General features: G+C 40.6%; 1 protein-coding gene across 1 annotated transcript in view; it reads left to right on the forward strand.

The window, feature by feature from the left end:
- Nucleotides 1-18588, forward strand: part of TMEM178A (transmembrane protein 178A) — a 57082-nt gene extending 38494 nt beyond the window's left edge. Inside the window, exons 2-4 of the mRNA XM_063077572.1 lie at nt 5983-6096; nt 9525-9662; nt 18347-18588. Of these exons, the coding sequence (XP_062933642.1) occupies nt 5983-6096; nt 9525-9662; nt 18347-18588 (494 nt within the window). The remainder of the gene's footprint in view (nt 1-5982; nt 6097-9524; nt 9663-18346) is intronic.
- Nucleotides 18589-19168: the final 580 nt, after the last annotated feature.

Genomic DNA, 19168 nt, shown 5'->3' on the forward strand with positions numbered 1-19168 from the left:
GCAGTGGTTTGTAGTTCTCATTATAGAGATTTTTCACCTCCTTGGTTAACTCAATTCCTAAGTATTTTATTTTTTTGGTGGCTATTGTAAATGGGCAGGCTTTCTTGATTTCTCGTTCTGCATGTTCACTATTGGAGAAAAGAAATGCTACTGATTTTTGTGTGTTGATTTTGTATCCTGCTACTGTGCTGAAATCATTTATCAATTCCAACAGTTTTTTTGTAGAGGTTTTAGGCTGTTCGATATATAGGATCATGTCATCTGCAAACAGGGACAGTTTGACTTCATCTTTTCCAATCTGGATGCCCTTTATTTCCTTCTCTTCTCTGATTGCTCTGGCTAGTACTTCCAACACTATGTTGAATAGGAGTGGTGAGAGTGGGCATCCTTGTCTAGTTCCTGTTCTTAAAGGAAAAGCTTTCAGCTTTTCCCCATTCAGGATGATATTGGCAGTGGGTTTGGCATATATGGCTTTAATTATGTTGAGATACTTTCCCTCTATACCTAACTTATAGAGGGTCTTTGTTATGAATGAGTGCTGAACTTTATCAAATGCTTTTTCAGCATCTATAGAGATGATCATATGGTCCTTGTGTTTGAGTTTATTAATATGGTGTATCACATTTATTGATTTGCGTATGTTGAACCAACCTTGCATCCCTGGGATGAATCCCACTTGATCGTGATGAATAATTTTTCGTATGTGTTGCTGTATTCTGTTTGCTAGTATTTTAGTGAGGATTTTTGCATCTATATTCATCAAGGATATCAGCCTGTAGTTTTCTTTTTTGGTTATATCTTTACCTGGTTTTGGTATCAGGATGATGTTTGCTTCATAGAATGAGTTTGGGAGATTTGCGTCTGTTTCAATCTTTTGGAATAGTTTGTAAAGAATCGGTGTCAATTCCTCTTTGAATGTTTGGTAAAATTCTGCTGTGAATCCATCTGGTCCTGGGCTTTTCTTTGTTGGGAGCCTTCTGATAACAGCTTCAATCTCCTTTATTGTTATTGGTCTGTTCAAATTTTCTACGTCTTCACGGTTCAGTTTTGGGAGCTTGTGTGTGTCCAGAAATTTATCCATTTCCTCCAGATTTTCAAATTTGTTGGCGTATAGTTGTTTATAGTAGTCTCGAATGATTCCTTGTATTTCAGATGAATCAGTTGTAATATCGCCTTTTTCATTTCTAATTTTTGTTATTTGAGTCTTCTCTCTTCTTTTTTTTGTTAGCCATGCTAATGGTTTGTCAATTTTATTTATCTTTAAAAAAAACCAACTTTTTGATTCGTTGATCTTTTGAATTGTTTTTTGGTTTTCAATTTCATTCAGTTCTGCTCTGATCTTAATGATTTCTTTCCGTCTGCTAACTTTAGGATTGGATTGTTCTTGTTTTTCTAGTTCTTTAAGGTGAAGTGTTAGGTTGTTCACTTGCCATCTTTCCATTCTTCTGAAGTGAGCATTTAATGCAATAAATTTTCCCCTCAATACTGCTTTTGCAGTATCCCACAGGTTTTAGTATGATGTATCATTGTTTTCATTAGTTTCAATAAACTTTTTGATTTCCTGCTTGATTTCTTCTTGGACCCATATGTCATTAAGTAGAATGCTGTTTAATTTCCATGTGTTTGTATAGTTTCCAGAGTTTTGTTTGTTATTAATTTCTAGTTTTAATCCATTGTGGTCTGAGAAGATACATGGGATAATTCCAATTTTTTTGAATTTATTGAGACTTGATTTGTGACCTAATATGTGATCTATCCTGGAGAATGATCCATGTGCTGATGAGAAGAATGAATATTCTGAGGTTGTTGGGTGGAATGTTCTGTAGATATCTGCCAATTCCAATTGGTCTAGAGTCTTGTTTAGATCTTGTGTTTCTCTACTGATTCTTTGCCTAGATGATCTGTCTAATATTGACAGTGGAGTGTTCAGGTCCCCTGCTATTATGGTATTAGTGTCTATTTCCTTCTTTAGGTCTAATAGAGTGTGTTTTATAAATCTGGCTGCTCCAACATTGGGTGCGTACATATTTATGATTGTTATGTCTTCTTGATGGATCAGTCCTTTTATCATGAAGTAGTGTCCCTCATTGTCTCTTTTTATGGTTTTTAGTTTAAAGTCTATTTTGTCAGATATAAGAATAGCTACTCCAGCTCGTTTTTCTTTTCTGTTTGCATGGTAAATCTTTTTCCATCCTTTCACTCTTAGTCTGTGTGAATCTTTATGGGTGAGGTGGGTCTCTTGTAGGCAGCATATAGTTGGGTCCTGCTTTTTGATCCAGTCAGCCAGTCTGTGTCTTTTAATTGGGGAATTTAAGCCTTTAACATTAAGAGTTGTTATTGAAAGGTGTTGATTTATTCCTAGCATTTTATTGGTTGTTTGGTTGTCTTAGGTGTCTTTTGTTCCTTGCTTTCTGATTTACTGTTTGGTTTCTTTGTTTGTTGGTTCCTTAGGTTGTAGATAGTATTTTTGTTAGCTTGTTTTCTCTTCATGAATGCCATTTTTATTGTACTAGCGGGTTTAGATTTTTCTTAGGTTTTTATGGCAGTGGTAGTTATTTTTCAGGAACCAAACCCAGTACTCCCTTGAGGATTTCTTGTAAGGGTGGTCTTGTGGTAGTGAACTCCCGCAGTTTTTGTTTGTCTGAGAAATTTACTATTTGCCCCTCATTTCGGAAGGATAGCCTTGCAGGGTAGAGTATTCTTGGCTGGCAATCTTTGTCTTTTAGTATTTTGAAAATATCATCCCATTCCTTTCTAGCTTTTAGGGTTTGTGATGAAAAGTCTGATGTTAACCTGATTGGGGCTCCCTTATAGGTGATTTGACGCTTCTCTCTTGCAGCTTTTAAGATTCTCTCTTTGTCTCTGAGTTTTGCCAATTTGACTATGACATGTCTTGGAGAAGGCCTTTTTGGGTTGAACACGTTTGGAGATCGTTGAGCTTCCTGGATCTGAAGATCTGTGATTTTTCCTATACCTGGGAAGTTTTCTGCCACTATTTTGTTGAATATGTTTTCAATGGAATCTCCATTTTCCTCCCCTTCTGGAATACACATGACTCGGATATTTGAGTGCTTGAGGTTGTCTGATATCTCTCTCAGATTTTCTTCCATGTCCTTGATTCTTTTTTCTTTCTTTTTGTCTGCTTGTGTTATTTCAAACAGCCCATCTTCAAGTTCAGAGGTTCTTTCTTCAACTTCGACAAGCCTGCTGGTTAAACTCTCCGTTGTGTTTTTTATTTCGCTGAATAACTTCTTCAGTTCAGCAAGTTCTGCTACATTTTTTTTCAGGACATTGATTTCCTTGTATATTTCCTCTTTCAGATCCTGTATACTTTTCCTCATTTCATCATGATGTCTAGCTGAGTTTTCTTGTATCTCATTCAGTTTCCTTAGAATTATCACTCGAAATTCCTTGTCAGTTATTTCAAGGGCTTCTTGTTCTATAGGATCTAGAGTATGAGATTTATTAACTTTTGGTGGTGTACTTTCTTGATTTTTTGTATTTCTGGTGTCTTTTTTTTGGTGTTTATTCATTGTGGCAGGGGGTTTCACAGTCCACCGGTTTGAGACTAATGACTAACTAGGATGTTGCTGTGGTTGCCAATTTGGTATGGCTCCCGCCGTGACTGCTCAGTTGGCCTCTAGTGTCTTGTGTGTGTGGTTGCCTCGGGTCTTGGGCTTCTCCGGGGATCCACCTTTCTGGTCAGCTTGGACTCTGCTGGGCTGGTGGATCACGTACCACAGGGTGTGTGATCTCTGTTGAGCTTTCACTTTCTGTACAGGACTTCTCCCCGTTCCGTGTGCTCTGGCCCAGGCTGTTAGATCGTGCATTGGCGACCCCACCGGGTGTGTGGTTTCTGTCGAGTCTCCGCCTCCCTGGCCGCACGTCTCCCCCCTCTGTGCACACTGTGCTGGGCTGGGGTGTGTCTTCTGCACCCCTCGTCTATCAGCTGGGCCTTCAAGACCCTGCTCAGCACCGCCTCGCCCACGAAGTCTACTAGGTTTCTGCTAGGCACAGACGACCGGTCTCTCTGGGTGCCTTTGTAGCACTGTGTAGATCTTTCTCGGGTCTTGTTCACCTTTGTATCCCCCCGGTATAAACCGAGTCTAGTGCCCGCCTGCAGCCTGCTCTCCGGCAGGTTCAAGCAGACCTGGGAACTCTCCTACCACACTATTCCCAACCAGAAATTCGTTAGGCTTTTTTCCAAACTGGTGGTCGCAGAGATGGTATCTGCCTCCCAGTAACAGGAAGTTTACCGGGGCCGGAGTCCAGGGTGTGGTGGAGTGACAGTCGGCCCGCCCGTACTTCCTAGCCCTCCCTACACTGGTCGGGACGCCCCACACCCCCAGCCCCGCCAGAGAACCGCGGAGGGAGTGGGAGAGGAGGCCGGCCCGCAGGCTCCAGAAAGCCCCGCGCCAGGCCAAGCAAATGGGCTCAGTGATGGCCGAGCAGGGCGGAGCTGCCCGCACCTGGGAAAATGGAGGCAGCACCGGGGCAGTGAGTGGCCTGGTGGTGCAGGCGGGAGCCGCGTGGGCATCCACCCCACGAACAGAGCTGTGCCAGGGATCACTCACAGTGCTGTGCCAGGTCGGGCGCTTGCTCTGTCTCTGGTTTGTTGCCTTCCGTGTTCTCGGCGCTGCGGCCTCGGGCTGTTCAGTCGCGGCGCCGCTCGGGCGCTCCCAGGAATCTTCTTTAATGCCGGCCTGAAACCTCGAATCCTGAATAGGGCAGCTGGCCGCCTTCAGTGCGGCCCCAGCCTCCGGGATCCTGGCTGCATCCACAGCAGCCCTGGCGCCGTGTTCCCTGTTTCAAGACTCGCTTTTGCAGCTAAGAATCAGTTCTTTTCCTGCTCCACACTTCAAAGCTGTTGCCTGTAAATGAGGCAGCCTCTCCTGCCGGGGGCAAAGTGGCGTTGAGCCCCCACGACCGGCCAGCAGCAGCAGTCCTCCCTTAAGAGATGGTCAGAGGAAGGTCCACAAGCTTCCCGGCTGCCTGAGGCCCAGTGGCCACCTTTTCCACCTCAGCTACTCCGCGCCAGCCGCCGCCATCTTGAAACTCCAAAAACTTTATTTTTCGAGATTGCATTTATTCAAACAACTGGCCAAGATGATTACAATGAGAGAAGAAAGTTTTGTTTGTTTTTTAAATTGAAGGGAAGGTAGGTATTTTATCTCAGGATTCAAAAGCCTTTTGGAGAAGAAAAGGCCTGGGTTAATTCATGCAATAAAAGCACAGCTAGGGGAGGTGGGTGAGAAGGAGGACAGGGGACTAGATAAACCAGTGGGTGCACTTGTCCATATCAAAATATTGTACCTAGGGCTGGCCATGCAACCAGAAAAGAGGAGGGGAATTTTTTTTCTCCTCTCCACTTTTAATATTACCCTTTCTCTCAAGATACAGAATCCAGGTCAGTAAAATTTGTATGAAGGAATGACATCAGCTGCCCTAGGGTTAAATAGGCTTTTGTGGATTGTTTGGAGACATAATCACCACCTAAAGCACCACGTAGAAGTTGTCTTTATGGAAAAATGTCTTACGGTTTCCAAATAACACACTTCCTAATGAAGTTTTGGATGCAACCCATTTGAGAATTTGAGATTGGATCAAATTCAGATGTGTGATTTATCTGTGTTCATTTAAAATTCTAAGCTGATTTCTTCCAACCATCTGTATACTTTTAGGCCATTCCTCCTTTAGGAGTTTTGTGTTTAGGTAATACAAACTCAGTACTGAAAACAATTAGGGGAGTGTAGATCCTTATAAAATCTAATACATTCGGAAATGAAACACAAATTAAAAAATTATTTCATGTTATAGGTTTTTGCTGCTCTGACCTGCCTTTGTTAATAAAAATAATCAAGAGATTCCTATTCCCTCTCCCATTCAAACCAGTTTATTTAGGATGAGTCATTCTGCCTTAGGTCTCCAGAATTCTATTATGAATGAACAGAGTAGTAAATTGCGTTTCTTATTTCTTTCAAGGTATTGCGCAGCGATGCACAGCTATCAAGTACCACTTTTCTCAGCCAATCCGCTTACGCAACATTCCTTTCAATTTAACCAAGACAATCCAGCAAGATGAATGGCACCTGCTTCGTAAGTATTTCTGGGAAAGGGTCAGAGAAAAAAAGGTGTCTTTTTCAACAAAAAGGATTCCCACTATCCCTCACAGATTTGGACTGAAAGATGTGCTTATCCTTTATGGGTCTCTGGTCCCACTCAGACTTGGTCAGAGACTCAGAGGGTCATTTGACTATGCTGTGGGCATGGCTTATTTACAAGTGTGATAATCAGGTAAGAGGCTTTGTAAGGCAGTGCCGTGTGCCTGTCTGCCCCGGTGGCATCTGTACCCAAGCCTACTGATTCTTTTCTTTACCAAGCCGTTGGGTACAAGAACCTGCTCTCCCTCTTGTCTTAATCAACTAAGGAGATTGTACCTTAGCTGCTCTTCTGTTTGTTTTATTTATACAATATTTCAGCTACTATGTTTATCTCAGACCTTTGTATTTCTGCTAAAATATTTTTATGAGTGTATGTTGTGATTTTCTCAGAGGGTGTCGGTTACTTCTTCATCTCAATGGAAGGAACTACTCTTTTTCACTGTCAGGAAAATGTGAAATTCTAGAAAGGATCTTGCAATGTGAAACTAAAGAGGGCTGATATTTGCCTGGAAACTGAAGATTCAAGCTGCCTGGTGATAGATAACTCATGAGAGCAAAAAAACTACACTGAATTATTTTTGGTATTTACCCTCATCAGAAGTTGACATTGTCATTTTCCAATGAAATAAGCAGCAAGGACTTCAGGATCCTGTTTGGTGACTAAAGCTACTGTAGAAAACCAAGCAGAGTCTCATTCCACAAGTAAATGCCTCTGCAGATCTAAAGACTCTTTTAAATTGCAAACACGTAAATGGAAGCTCTTATGATACTGCCATAACAATGGTCTAATGTTATAAATACTATGATTGGCAACTTTAGGATTTGAAAGCCATTGGATAAAATGTGGTTTATTTCTTAATAGTATGAGTTCCTGAAAGTTCTTTCTTGCTAGCAGTTTTTTACCAGTCATTTCTCAGCAGGTCCAAGTTAGATTCTTATCTAAGTGTTCTTATGTCTTAATTCTTTATGAGCATGTTTGGGGTTCTTTGTCTTAATCATCTGTCCAGAGAGCCACATAGTTACTGGCTTTGGTCAGGTGAGAAAAGATCATTATAGGATCCTGAAAAAGAACCTTATCTCTTCACTGTAAGTGTTTGTACCCCATTATTGCCCAGCAAGGCAATATTTGAACATTCTCCTCAATCCTTTTCGGAGTTCTCATGGAAAAATGCTTTTTGCAGTCTCATGCATGGCTCTTTCTAAGAAAGTCACACTTGGTGATCTGTACTACGTTTACTGGATAAGCTTAACATGTCTGGTACTAATGCAAATCCCATGTGGATTATATCTGAACCTTGTGCCGTTTCATAGTCACGGAAAATACAACTATTACTCAAACCACAGGGAATTTGGAAGGTTGTAAGAGAATAATGGCTGAACTATGATTACATTTTCCCTGCTCAGATGTGCATGTCTCAACTACTTATACCCTTAACATTGAACTCAGCATTTTCAAATTATCACTGCCCATCACCCTGTGCTTCTTCTAAGCAGAGGTGCTGTTTTAATTTGGATGCTCTGAGCTGGAAATAAGAAATCCCCTTCAAAAAAAAGGGATAGTCTCTGTGTGGCTAAGATGCTAAAAGCAAAACTGGAAGCTACTGTAATCCATCCTCCATGCAGCAGTCCTAAGATGCCCAGGAGCAGCACACATACAATGAGGTGGCGGCTGCCTGGGCACTTCCACCTGAGCAGAGCAGCCCACGCTTGGCTCCATGTGTGCACGGGTGTGCACGATCCATGTGCATTTGCCCAGACCTGTTGCCTGGCCTTAGGAGCAGCAGATGTATGTTTGAGAACTGTTGTTTTAAGAAGGATCATAGAAATTTAGTTAACAATTTTAAAGTTAGCTTTGTTTAAAAAAAAAGAAAAGAAAAAAGAAGGAAGGAAATAGAAAGAATAGATAGATCAGCACAGCCCATCTCTGGACTGAAAGTCAACTCAAAGTACAGTTGGCCCTTCATGTCCGTGGGTTCCATATCTGTGGATTCAACCAACCACAGATCGAAAATATTTGGAAAAAAAAGAATTCCACAAAATATCAAAAAGCAAAACTTGAATTTGCTGCACACCGAGTACTGAATTAAATCCACACAAATGAAGCGATGGGAAGTGTTGTATTAAGTATTGTAAGTAATCTAGAGATGATTTAAAGTATACAGGAGGATGTGCTTAGGCTATATGCAAATACTATGCCATTTTATATAAGGGACTTCCGCCTCTGTGGATTTTGGTATTCTCAGGGATCCTGGAACCAATCCCCTACAGATACTGTACATGCCTTAGTGCTGACGTCATTGGTGTTATTTTTACATACAAAACATTCTTTTACTTCACTCCACATATATTTTTTGAAGACTCACTATACTAAGCACTACTGTAGATAATAAAGATACAAATGAATAAGGCAAGCAAAAATCCTTGTCTATTTTTATTGTGGGGAGACATAAACGATAATTTGTGATAGAGATAAGATAGCAGGAAGGTGGGCAATCAGAGTGCTACTTTAGCAATTGGAGTCAAAGGTACATATAGTCAGTCCATCTCTTGGTTTTGCCAAGGAAGTGGGGAAGGAGCTGGGTTCCTGGCTTGGTGCTCACAGTCGTGCTTTTGCTAGAGACCTAACTTGACAGCTGGGCATATGGTGGAGACTTAACCCATGGGAACAGTCTCTCCTTAACTTGGGTAAATGGGTATTTGGGTTGTGGGACCCATGTCTTAGGAGAGAGGATGTTTATGAGCAGATGTCTTTGGGGAGAGGGTGTTTATGAGCAGATGTCTCATGTGTGCAGTTTAGGCCACTATTTCAGTCACTACAGTGGCCTTCACTTTCCCAGATCCTTTTTGAAAATAGGCAGGAGTAGATCTAAATGAAAAACAAAATAATTGGCATCTGTGGTGCTCAGGTAAGACTGTATTTTACTATAGCTCACTTTTTAGGCTCTTTCTCCAAAGCCAGGTTAATTACAGCCACTGCAGTGGTGGTAACCTTCATTTCTATTGCCCTTTTAAAGATAACAAAGGTATTTCTTTAACCTACCTCACTCTGGGTTTACTAAGTAGCTTGCTAACTATCACACAGGTCATCTGGGGTTGTCCTCTTGTCTGTTCTCTACTTGGTATGGGCTTCTCTGTGGACTCAGAGAGGTAGATTCTGATCCCTCTGTTGGTAATGCCCCCATCTGTCCTCTTATGGAGTATCTGGGAAGAGAATTCTGTGAACCTCCTTGCCCTACAGGCCCTAAGCCTGTCCATGTAACTTATATTAGTTTTCACAGTGTTTACAAAGCTCTTCCAGCTCTAATTTTCAGTAACTTTCCTGACTCTTCTAATTGTGAATATCTGTTTCTGTTTTGAGATTAGATTTAAGAAGAATCACCGCTGGGTTCCTGGGCATGGCTGTGGCCGTCCTTCTGTGTGGCTGCATTGTGGCCACGGTCAGTTTCTTCTGGGAGGAAAGTCTGACCCAGCATGTGGCTGGACTCCTGTTCCTCATGACAGGTACGCTGCACACCTCGAGCCGCCTCTCCCAGCCAAGGTGAACATGGCTCTGCATGCAGCTCGCTTCACTTTATCTTCCTGTTAATTTTTTAAAAATTTATTTTTAATTGTACATACTTGCGAGGTACAGAATGTAGTCTCAATACATGCATATATTGTACCATGATTCACTTAGGGTAGATGGCCTACCCATCACCTAAACATTTATCTCTTCTTTCTGGTGGTTATGTTCAAGATCCTCTTTTCTAGCTATGTAATATACATAATACACTATTATTAGCTATTGTCAGCCTGGAACACCAGAATGTATTCTTCCTATCTACCTGGAACTTTATACCCATTTGTTTTCACTTGTGATAAAAGTAAACAGAATATCATTTGGCTTTATTGGGAAATACAGAATTTAAAGAAAACAACAGTATTAAAAATGTGTATCTGCCCATGTGGCCTGTTAGTAGGTTAGATGAAGTGTCTTGGGTTTAATCTCCATATGAGCCAGGTCTGTTTTTTCTGTCCCATTCTTTCATACTGTGCCCCAGACCCTGGCCTGGAATCTTGGCAGACAAGGGTCATTGCTTATCAGAAGGCCTCTAGGAGAGAGAGGGTGACAGATCAGCACAACCCATCCCCGAACTGAATGTCAACTCAAAGTACACATCTCAGTGACAGTGTCACTGCTATTGTTTTTACATACAAAGCATTCCTTTCAGCCCACAGATATTTTTTGAGAACTTTCTATGTACCAGGTACTGCTGTGGGAACTAAAGACACACAACGAATAAGACAGGCAAAATCCTTGTCCATTTTTGTCGTGCGGAGACATAAACAGTGATTTGTAGTAGTGATAAAAGTGGTGAAGGAAATAAACAGGGTGAAATGGGGACTCAGGGGAGGCCTTGCTGAGGTGGTGGTTTCTGAGGTAAGTCACGAGAAGCAGCCAGCGGGTGGAGTGTGCTGCAGGCTGAGGAGCCAAGCCCTGTTCAGGGTCGGGTCAGTACATTTTGAGCCACAGAAAGACCAGTGTGGCTGCAGGGGGATGAAGGGAAGGACAGTATCCCATGAGGTTGGAGAAGCAGGCAGTGGCCACATCTTCAGGGCTTTCTTGGTTATGGAGAAGAACTGGATTTGAAGCTAACTGTGATTGAAGCCACCAGAAGGTTTTAAGCAGAGGAGTGATTCGATCTTAGAGCAAGAGATTGGAAGAGATTGGGTTGTGGAGACCAAAACAAAACCAAAATTCCAAACTATAAACTTGAAGTTGGATGAATATTTCTGAAGGACTAACAGCCACAACCTAACATCATTCTGCTTTTTCGATTTGTTTTGGTAGCCCAAACAACATTATTGGAATAAAGAGGAAATCCACTTATAGATCTCACTGCCTGAAAACAAAAACAACCTTGTTTAAGTATTTTTCTTGTTCTGGACCAAATCTTGTCATGTATTTGCATTATTAAAAAAAGAGAAGGAAAGAAAGAAAAGAAAAACTGTTTGCAATGATCAAATACATGGAAACTTTTTAACCTGTGTGTCCACATGATGTCGTACCATAAGCATTCCCCATGCTGCTGCCCTGTTCTTGTACCCACGGTTTCCAAACACCTGCGTATTCTTCCACAGAGTGGATTTGCTGTGTTCTAGTCATCTGTTCTTTTGCTGTGAGATTTAGGGAGTTTTGTTTTGTTTTTGTTACTACAAACAATGCCTTGAAATTTCCTTTGTAAACACTGAGATTACTACCTTAAACCAGTACCTGAGATAAATTAGCTGTAGAACGTTCACATGCAGTAGCAGGAATTGAGAGCAAATAAGGGTTAAAAGAATTGATTTCAATTAAGCAGAATGTCTTCAGCAGCTCTGGTCAGCATCCCTCCCACAGATTTTTCATGCTACACTTAGCCCCTTCTGATGCTCTGGCATCTTCATTCTCTGCCTGAACATGTTAGCTGAACCTTCAATGAAAAACATCAATGATGTGACAGTTTGAGCTGTTCAGATGGAAGCTCTGGACAGTTCTTCTGCCTTATTGCATAGGGACAGGGCTCGAGTACCCACATGTGGAACAGCAGCGCTGCCAACTGTCAGTGCATATCTGGGAGCTGGGTCCCCTTTTCCCCTTCCCCAAGGCCTTGCAAGAGGTCCTCCAGCTGCCAGGGCCTGCTAACACTCCCCAAGGGCTGCAGCTTTAAGCTTTTAATGTCATGTGCTCAGAGGTTATTTACATGCAGGCACAGAGGCAGGCACAGAGGGCTGAGGGAATAAGACTGTTATCTTCCAGCTTTAAGCTTCTGCCCGTTACACTACCATACTGCCTTCAGTGCACTGTGGACGAATATTTCCATCCATACTAAGTGATGTATTCTATTAGATTGCCATGATAATATAACTACAATGATTATAATTTAAATTGTAAATATTTTAAAGTGTTAATTTGTTCAATGCAAACATCTTTCAAATACAATTTTTATGTCTCTGCAGTAAGATTTTTATTATTATTTTATACGCTGGGAGTCTCAAAAATTGGATCGAGGTTGGGTCTCCCTTGGTGGGGGTCTCACTGCCCTCTGGATCCTTTCTCCTTCACAGACTGTGACCTGAGTGGCCACTGCTGTTTTGGAAGGTTACTACAGCAGGTAGTAACACTCCTATCGTGACAGCAGAGAAAGAGGAGTCAGAGCCCAGGCGTTCCCATCAAAGCTTCAGAGGCAGTTGACACCCGCACTGGGTTATCCATTCCTTTGCTTCAGTGCATCCTAATAAAAAACGAGTCTGCTGTGATAGGTGTATTGAATTATCTAGGGTATCCATCGATTATGACCTAAAACTACAGATCTGTAATGCCTTACCTGAAACCTTTGGGGCCAGATGTGTTTTGCAATTCAAGGTTTTTAAAAATTTCTTTTAGAAGGTAATATGGTACATGTATCCAATATTATCTAATGCCCTCAGCAAGGTCTTGAAATCAAATACATTAACATTTCTGCAGCAAAACTTATGAATATTCACACTAAGCAGGATCAATAAGGACTATAACAGCCTTATGTTAGAACAGGTCAGACTTTGCTGCAATGAGATTGCGGCAGTCTTTCAGAAAAAGATCGGAGGTTTTTGAATTTAGAAATTGCATATTGTGGATCTGTTTGTGTGTGTTTAAAATTTTGTCAGTCTCTATTAGTCCTGTCAGTCATTTAGTTAAGACAGTGTGGGAATAGATTTTGAGTAATCTGTGTGAAAAGTAACGTGAGGCACTTTTGCTAGAAGAGGAAAGAGACCAGAACGATGGGCAGGCCATCTTTTGATGGAGTGGGGGAAAAAAATCAATGTTTATGCCTTTGGGTGTTGCAGTTACGTTATTTATCAAGCAGGCTAACCAGGGTGAAGTAACTTCCACTCCTTTCAGCCTTTTAAGCACATCAAAGGAGGGTGGTTAGGAGAATGGGCCCAGCTACCCTAATTATATCTTACCAGCTGGCCACAGGCAGCATGAAGATTTTAGGGTAGGAAATTAGTTGATGATCTGGGATGGTAGCATAAATTTACTTCTGTCCTGATTTGAAAATATCCCTTCCAGCCCTGTAATGATATCATCGTATCTTCTAATTAAGGATATTGGCAGAAAACCTTTTAATATTTTATAAGAAAAGTAGCTGCTTGTAGGGCTTGTAAGGGAGCCAGTAATTATTCACTCTTTTGGGGATGCTACCAGCAGTAGCCAGGATGGAGCTTGGAACTCAGAAGCCCCTCTCTCCTGGGGCCACCAGCTGGACTGAAGAGTATCCGCTAATCAGAGGAGAAGCAGAAGGGAAGAGAGAGCCTAAGAGAAGGGTGGAGGAGAGGTGGCCCTTCTCCCTGTAGATCTTCAAGAAGACCATTTGATTTTGAACTTTTTCAGTGCAAGGGTGGTGCCTTATTTATCTTTTCATACCCCCTTCGCATACCTGGCTTTAACTGGATTGCTACTGACAAAAATGTAGCATCATCTGAAGTAACTTGCAGTATAGGTAAGTCCTATGTGGGGTAATTTGGATGAATAGGCTCTTAAGTTGGCAGAAAATGTGTTGCAGACTCAGTTTTGTCCAGCAGGTTTTCTTGACTCCACGTGCTCAGCTCTGTCAGACTCTGTGTGGAATTTACAGAAAGTTCAAGGAGTCTCTACTACCTTTCCCTGAGATGCATGCTGCGAAGTGGAGTGGGAAGGACACTTTAGGTTCTTGACCATATCAGTGTCAGACCGATTGTGGCTGTGACCAACAAGAACTCATGGAATTAAACTACCTCTAATATGATCAGAACTAGGTTTGGGACATAGTAGATACCGGATAAATAATTGTTGAATAACAGGTTAAATAACATTTAAAATACTATAGTTTTGCTGAGACCTATAAAAGAGATAGAAATATACTTCATTCTAGAAGGTAAAATAATGGTTAACCAGAGGCTGGTGGGGGGTGGGGGTTGGGGATGGGGAGAACGTGGAGTGGTGGACTAACAGGTACAAAACTGTGCTGTCCACTCTAAGCGAACCGTTGTGCAGTGTGTGCATGTACCGAAACTACACCCTGTACCCCACAGATATATACAAGTAAGTGTTAAAATAAAAACAAATAGATTTAAATGAGAAAAAAATATATACTTCATTCAATCACCCCCCCCCCACACGCTGTTATGGGCAGAGTCTCTCCCCCAGTTCATATGTTGATGTAAGTCTTGACCCACAGTACCTCAGAATGTGACCATATGTGAGTCTTTAAAAGGAAACTTAAGTTAAAATGAGGTGATTGGGGTGGGCTCTAACCCAGTATGACTGGTGTCCTTATAAGAAGAGGAGACAGTTACACAGGGATGACTGCGTGAAGACACAGGGATGGCCATCTACAAGCCAAGGAGAAAAGCCTCAGAAGAAATCAATCCTGCTGACATCTTGATCTCAGACTTGTAGCCTCCAAAATTGTGAGAAAATAAATTTCTATTGTTTTGGCTACTCAGTCTGTGGTACTTTGTTATGGCAGCCCTAGAAAACTCATACACAAGAGTACTGTAAGGTGTGCATACAGAACCTAAAGTAGAATCCCACTGTACCAAAATTGAGCTGAGACTATTAATCTAGCTACAATAAGCATGCTTCCGTCATTTAGAAGATTTTTATGTCTTTGAATTTAGAAGTTTTTATTCTTTCTTTTTATTTATTTATTTATTTATTTATTTTTTTTGTCTTTTCCGTGACCGGCACTCAGCCAGTGAGTGCACCGGCCATTCCTATATAGGATCCGAACCCGCGGCGGGAGCGTCGCCGCGCTGCTAGTGCAGCACGCTACCGAGTGCGCCACGGGCTCGGCCCTTATTCTTTCTTTTTAAAACATCTTGAATGGATTAGGCTTTTTTTTTTTTTTTTTTTTTTTTTAACAAGAGCTTGTTGGAAAAGCTGGAAACAATACTTTGCCTCCTCTCAGTATACTTCCTTGTAACAAACAGTCTTGCCCATCCTATAATTAATAGCTGTGGCAGCTATATACAGTGAGTATTTGCAAACTTGCTTAAGAGATGTGAGGGTGTGAAAAGATCTTATATTTGCTTTTCTTGTTAGTCTCTCCTTCATTGCTTCCTTCTTACTCAGAAGAACTTTGAGAGCATCTTGGAAGGAAAGAAGATGTTACTGTAAGGCAGCCTGTGGGGGGATTTGTGGGAAGGGAACAGGGAGAGAGGGGCCACATTTGTGGGCTGATAGGCCTGCTCTCCTGCACTCTCAGATGAGTGAACAAAGACACCAGGAAATAAAGCAAGTTTTCATCAAAGTTTGATGAGTTCCCTGTTCCAGAAAGGACTTAAGTGACACAGAGATGCATGTAATACTTCATGATAAAATAAATACAGATAGGTAATAAAAATAAAACAAAGGGACAATCAGGTTTACAAGGCAAGATGGATCTAAGAGTGAGATCAGCAAAAAGCATGCTGTGAAATCCCTTACTTTTACTTATGGTGGGCCACACATTTACTGTTAGGGAGCTTCAGCTCTTTGGCAACTTGGACAAAGAAAGAAATTCTCTTAGTGACAGCATTCACAGTGTCCATGAGGTAAACACAAACCTAGTGCCTGGGGAAAGCACAATCACTCCGGACCTCAAGGGCAGAGAGAAATCTTCATTCTGGTTAAATCCTCAGATTAGATTGTTTCCTATAGTCCTCTTGTATTCAATATGAATCAGGGATGTAATGCTAAAATCTATTTTACTAAAAGCAATTTTATAGAGTTGGCAGGGGAGAGGTGCTAATAAAACCAACATTTACTATAAGATCAAAGGAGTATATACAGAAAGAAAAACACATAGGACATTCCATTTTTATTTAGTTGCATAATACTGACTACGAGATTCACTAGGAAGTTTTAGGAAATGTTTTTATACCATGTTTTACTTTCAAATAACGGAAATACAGAAATTTGACACTATAAGGGATTTCAGTAATCAAGCCCCCCATTTTTTCCTAGATGAAGAAACTAAGGCTCAGAGAGGCTCGCTATTTTCAAGGTCGCACAGTGATTAGAAGAGCTGGAGACTAGAATACATATTTTTTGCATTCCAAACCAATGCAATTAGACATCAAAGGATGCTTAAAAGTCTAAGTTTGAACTCAAGCTTTAAGGGGTCATTAAAACCATGTTACTTGTAAAAATGCTTGCTTTCAGGCATTCAGCTGTGTACTGACAGCTAAATGCAGAATAGAGTTGTTTTTCCTGTGAAGAGGTCATTATTCTATTATCATATTTTGCTTGTTGATACTCCAGAGATCATTTTTTTCTAACTGCTTTATTTTATTACCGGCATTTATTCAAAGGCCCTTGTAAATGCTGTCTGTTTTGGTGCCAGTGAAAACATTCGTGTAGATGTTAAGAACGTTTGATTTTCACAAGGTTCGAAAAAAGCAATGAAATATTCTTTTTATAAAATTGAAACAATTAATTATACATATTTGTGGGTACATAGGTGACTATCAGTACTTGTGTACAATATGTGATGATCAAATCGGGATAATTAGCATATTCATCATTATAAAATGAAATCATTCTTTGTGTTCGTTAATGAAATATTCTTTTTTGAATGGCCCATTCTTTTATGAAGGCATTATTTCCAACTTGATCTTTCTTTTGGAGAACTCAAAGTGATATGTTTGCTGTAATAAGTTGGAGCAAGAAGTCAGAAGATACAATTTTATCCTTTTTTAGAAAAACAGAATCACTTTATAGAGTTCAACAATAGAATTAGGCAAAGGGTAGGGAATATCAAATTATCTCAGATCAAGTGTCTTTCTGATTTGAACGCTTATTTTCTAAATGCACATTTGGAAAAGGATTGAGGCAATGTGCTGTTACATGGCTTGAGTGGAGGCAGAATTCAAGCAGTTAAAAAAAGGTATTGAGGTGATCTTTATTTCCTTCAGATTGCTACCTGCTCTGAATTTGTTTTTCTGTTAACGTTTCTGATCTCCTAAGCTATAGGTTAAAAAAAAGGAGGGGGGATCTGCTATTTTTAGCTCCCTCTTTTTAGTTCCAAGTCTGTGCTTCTGCTTCCAGTGGAAATGCTGCATATATCCCTAAGGATACCAAAGCAATTTTCCAGCAAATAGATGCTACCTCCATCATACCCAGGGATAAACCAGAGTATGAAGAAGAGACGTGTAGGACTTGGGACAGAGCTAGACATTCTGATACTTGACTGGGTGCCAGTTTCTGTTTTCATCACCTACCTTCAACTCAGCAACTGCCTCATTCTGATTGATCCCATGCCCATCCAAAAGGAGCATCCATGGAGGTCCATTGTGGTGGAATAGAAGCATCTACATCTTTGGAACATCACTTGAATGCTAAAAATCCTGTGTTTTGGGCTGGTGAAGCATTTTTAACAGAGTGCTGATTTTAGTGTTCTAGAAGGACAATTATATTTACATGTACTGCTATAAAAAAGTAAAATTTGGGATCTGCCCGTTTCCCTTATGTCACCCAAATTGTCTACATTTTGAATGGTTAAAGTATATGATCTTTTCTTACATGGCTATTTTACATCTCTTCCAAATTCCTGGACTTATATTATTTAAAAGCATTCATTCATTCAAGAAAATTTTGTTGAGGCCCTAGTATGTGCCAGACTCTGTACCTTAAACAAAAGATTTAGCCACTTGTAAGAATTCATTTAAAATATTATAGGCAACATGATAAAGACTTGTTGAAAAAAAGCAAACTTTGTATAATGATTGGGACTATATAAAAATGTGTCAAATCAGGTATAGAGCAAATGGAAATGAAAACTATTTTGCGTTAGGTTGGAGTGGTTATAGAAGATTTTTTTCCTTAGAAATAGAATTTTTATTAATTTAAAAAAATATATAAAACAAAAATAAATTCAAATGACATAACCATTCAAACCAGATAATTCTGGGTAATTCAAGTTATCAGAATTTTTGTATCTTTTTCATTGCTGTATCTCTGGTGCCTAGAGTAGAGTCTGGCACAGAAGTTTTGACAATGTTTGTTGAATGAATTAATTCGAGTAAAAGAAGTACAGATCCTTTATGAATTTGGAGTGATTGCCTTATTGGTTGACCCAATTTTCACAAAGCCCTGTCTGGCATTTGCTTTGTAGCAGACAGAACTGTAACTGATCATTCTGTTCTCTTTGTATTATTTATAGGGATATTTTGCACCATTTCGCTCTGCACTTACGCTGCCAGTGTCTCTTATGATTTGAACCGGCTCCCGAAGCTAATTTATAGCCTGCCTGCTGATGTGGAACATGGCTACAGCTGGTCTGTCTTTTGCGCCTGGTGCAGTTTAGGCTTTATTGTGGCAGCTGGAGGTCTCTGCATCGCTTATCCGTTTATTAGCCGGACCAAGATTGCACAACTAAAGTCTGGCAGGGACTCCACTGTATGACTGTCCCTACTCAAGGCCCGTCCATAGTGCGGGTGACTCCTGAGGCGAGCAGAGCCCAGGTTCACATCAGGATTCCAAGCACAAAGCGGTCTTTTACATTCCAACCTGTTGCCTGCAAGCCCTTTCTGGATGACTGATAAAAAAATCATGCAAAACCTCCCAACCTTTCTAAGGACGAGACTACTGTGGATTCAAGTGCTTTAATGACTATTTATGCTTTGACTGTGAGAAATAGGGAGCAGTGCCATGGAACACTTCTAGGTGTAGAAAAAGAGGAATGGAAAAATTTGTATGATTTTCATTTCTTTCAGAGAGTTTGTATATAACAATTACCTGAGAGTCGTTTCTATTTGGAAAAGGATTCGTAACAAAGCAAGTATAATTTTCTTGTCATTGTACCATGCTTGTTAAATTTTAATGCAGCATCTTCAGAACTTGTCCTCATGGTGTCTTGTTGTGTCAGCACCAAATATTTGTGCACTATTTGTGGATATTCCTTGTCACAAGAAGATTCTATGTTGCCTTATTTTTTTTAATTGAAGTCTCTTCTCTGTCTTTATACTGGAATTGAAATCGTAAC

Source organism: Cynocephalus volans, chromosome 14 (assembly GCF_027409185.1).
Source record: "Cynocephalus volans isolate mCynVol1 chromosome 14, mCynVol1.pri, whole genome shotgun sequence".
Lineage (NCBI taxonomy): Eukaryota > Metazoa > Chordata > Mammalia > Dermoptera > Cynocephalidae > Cynocephalus > Cynocephalus volans.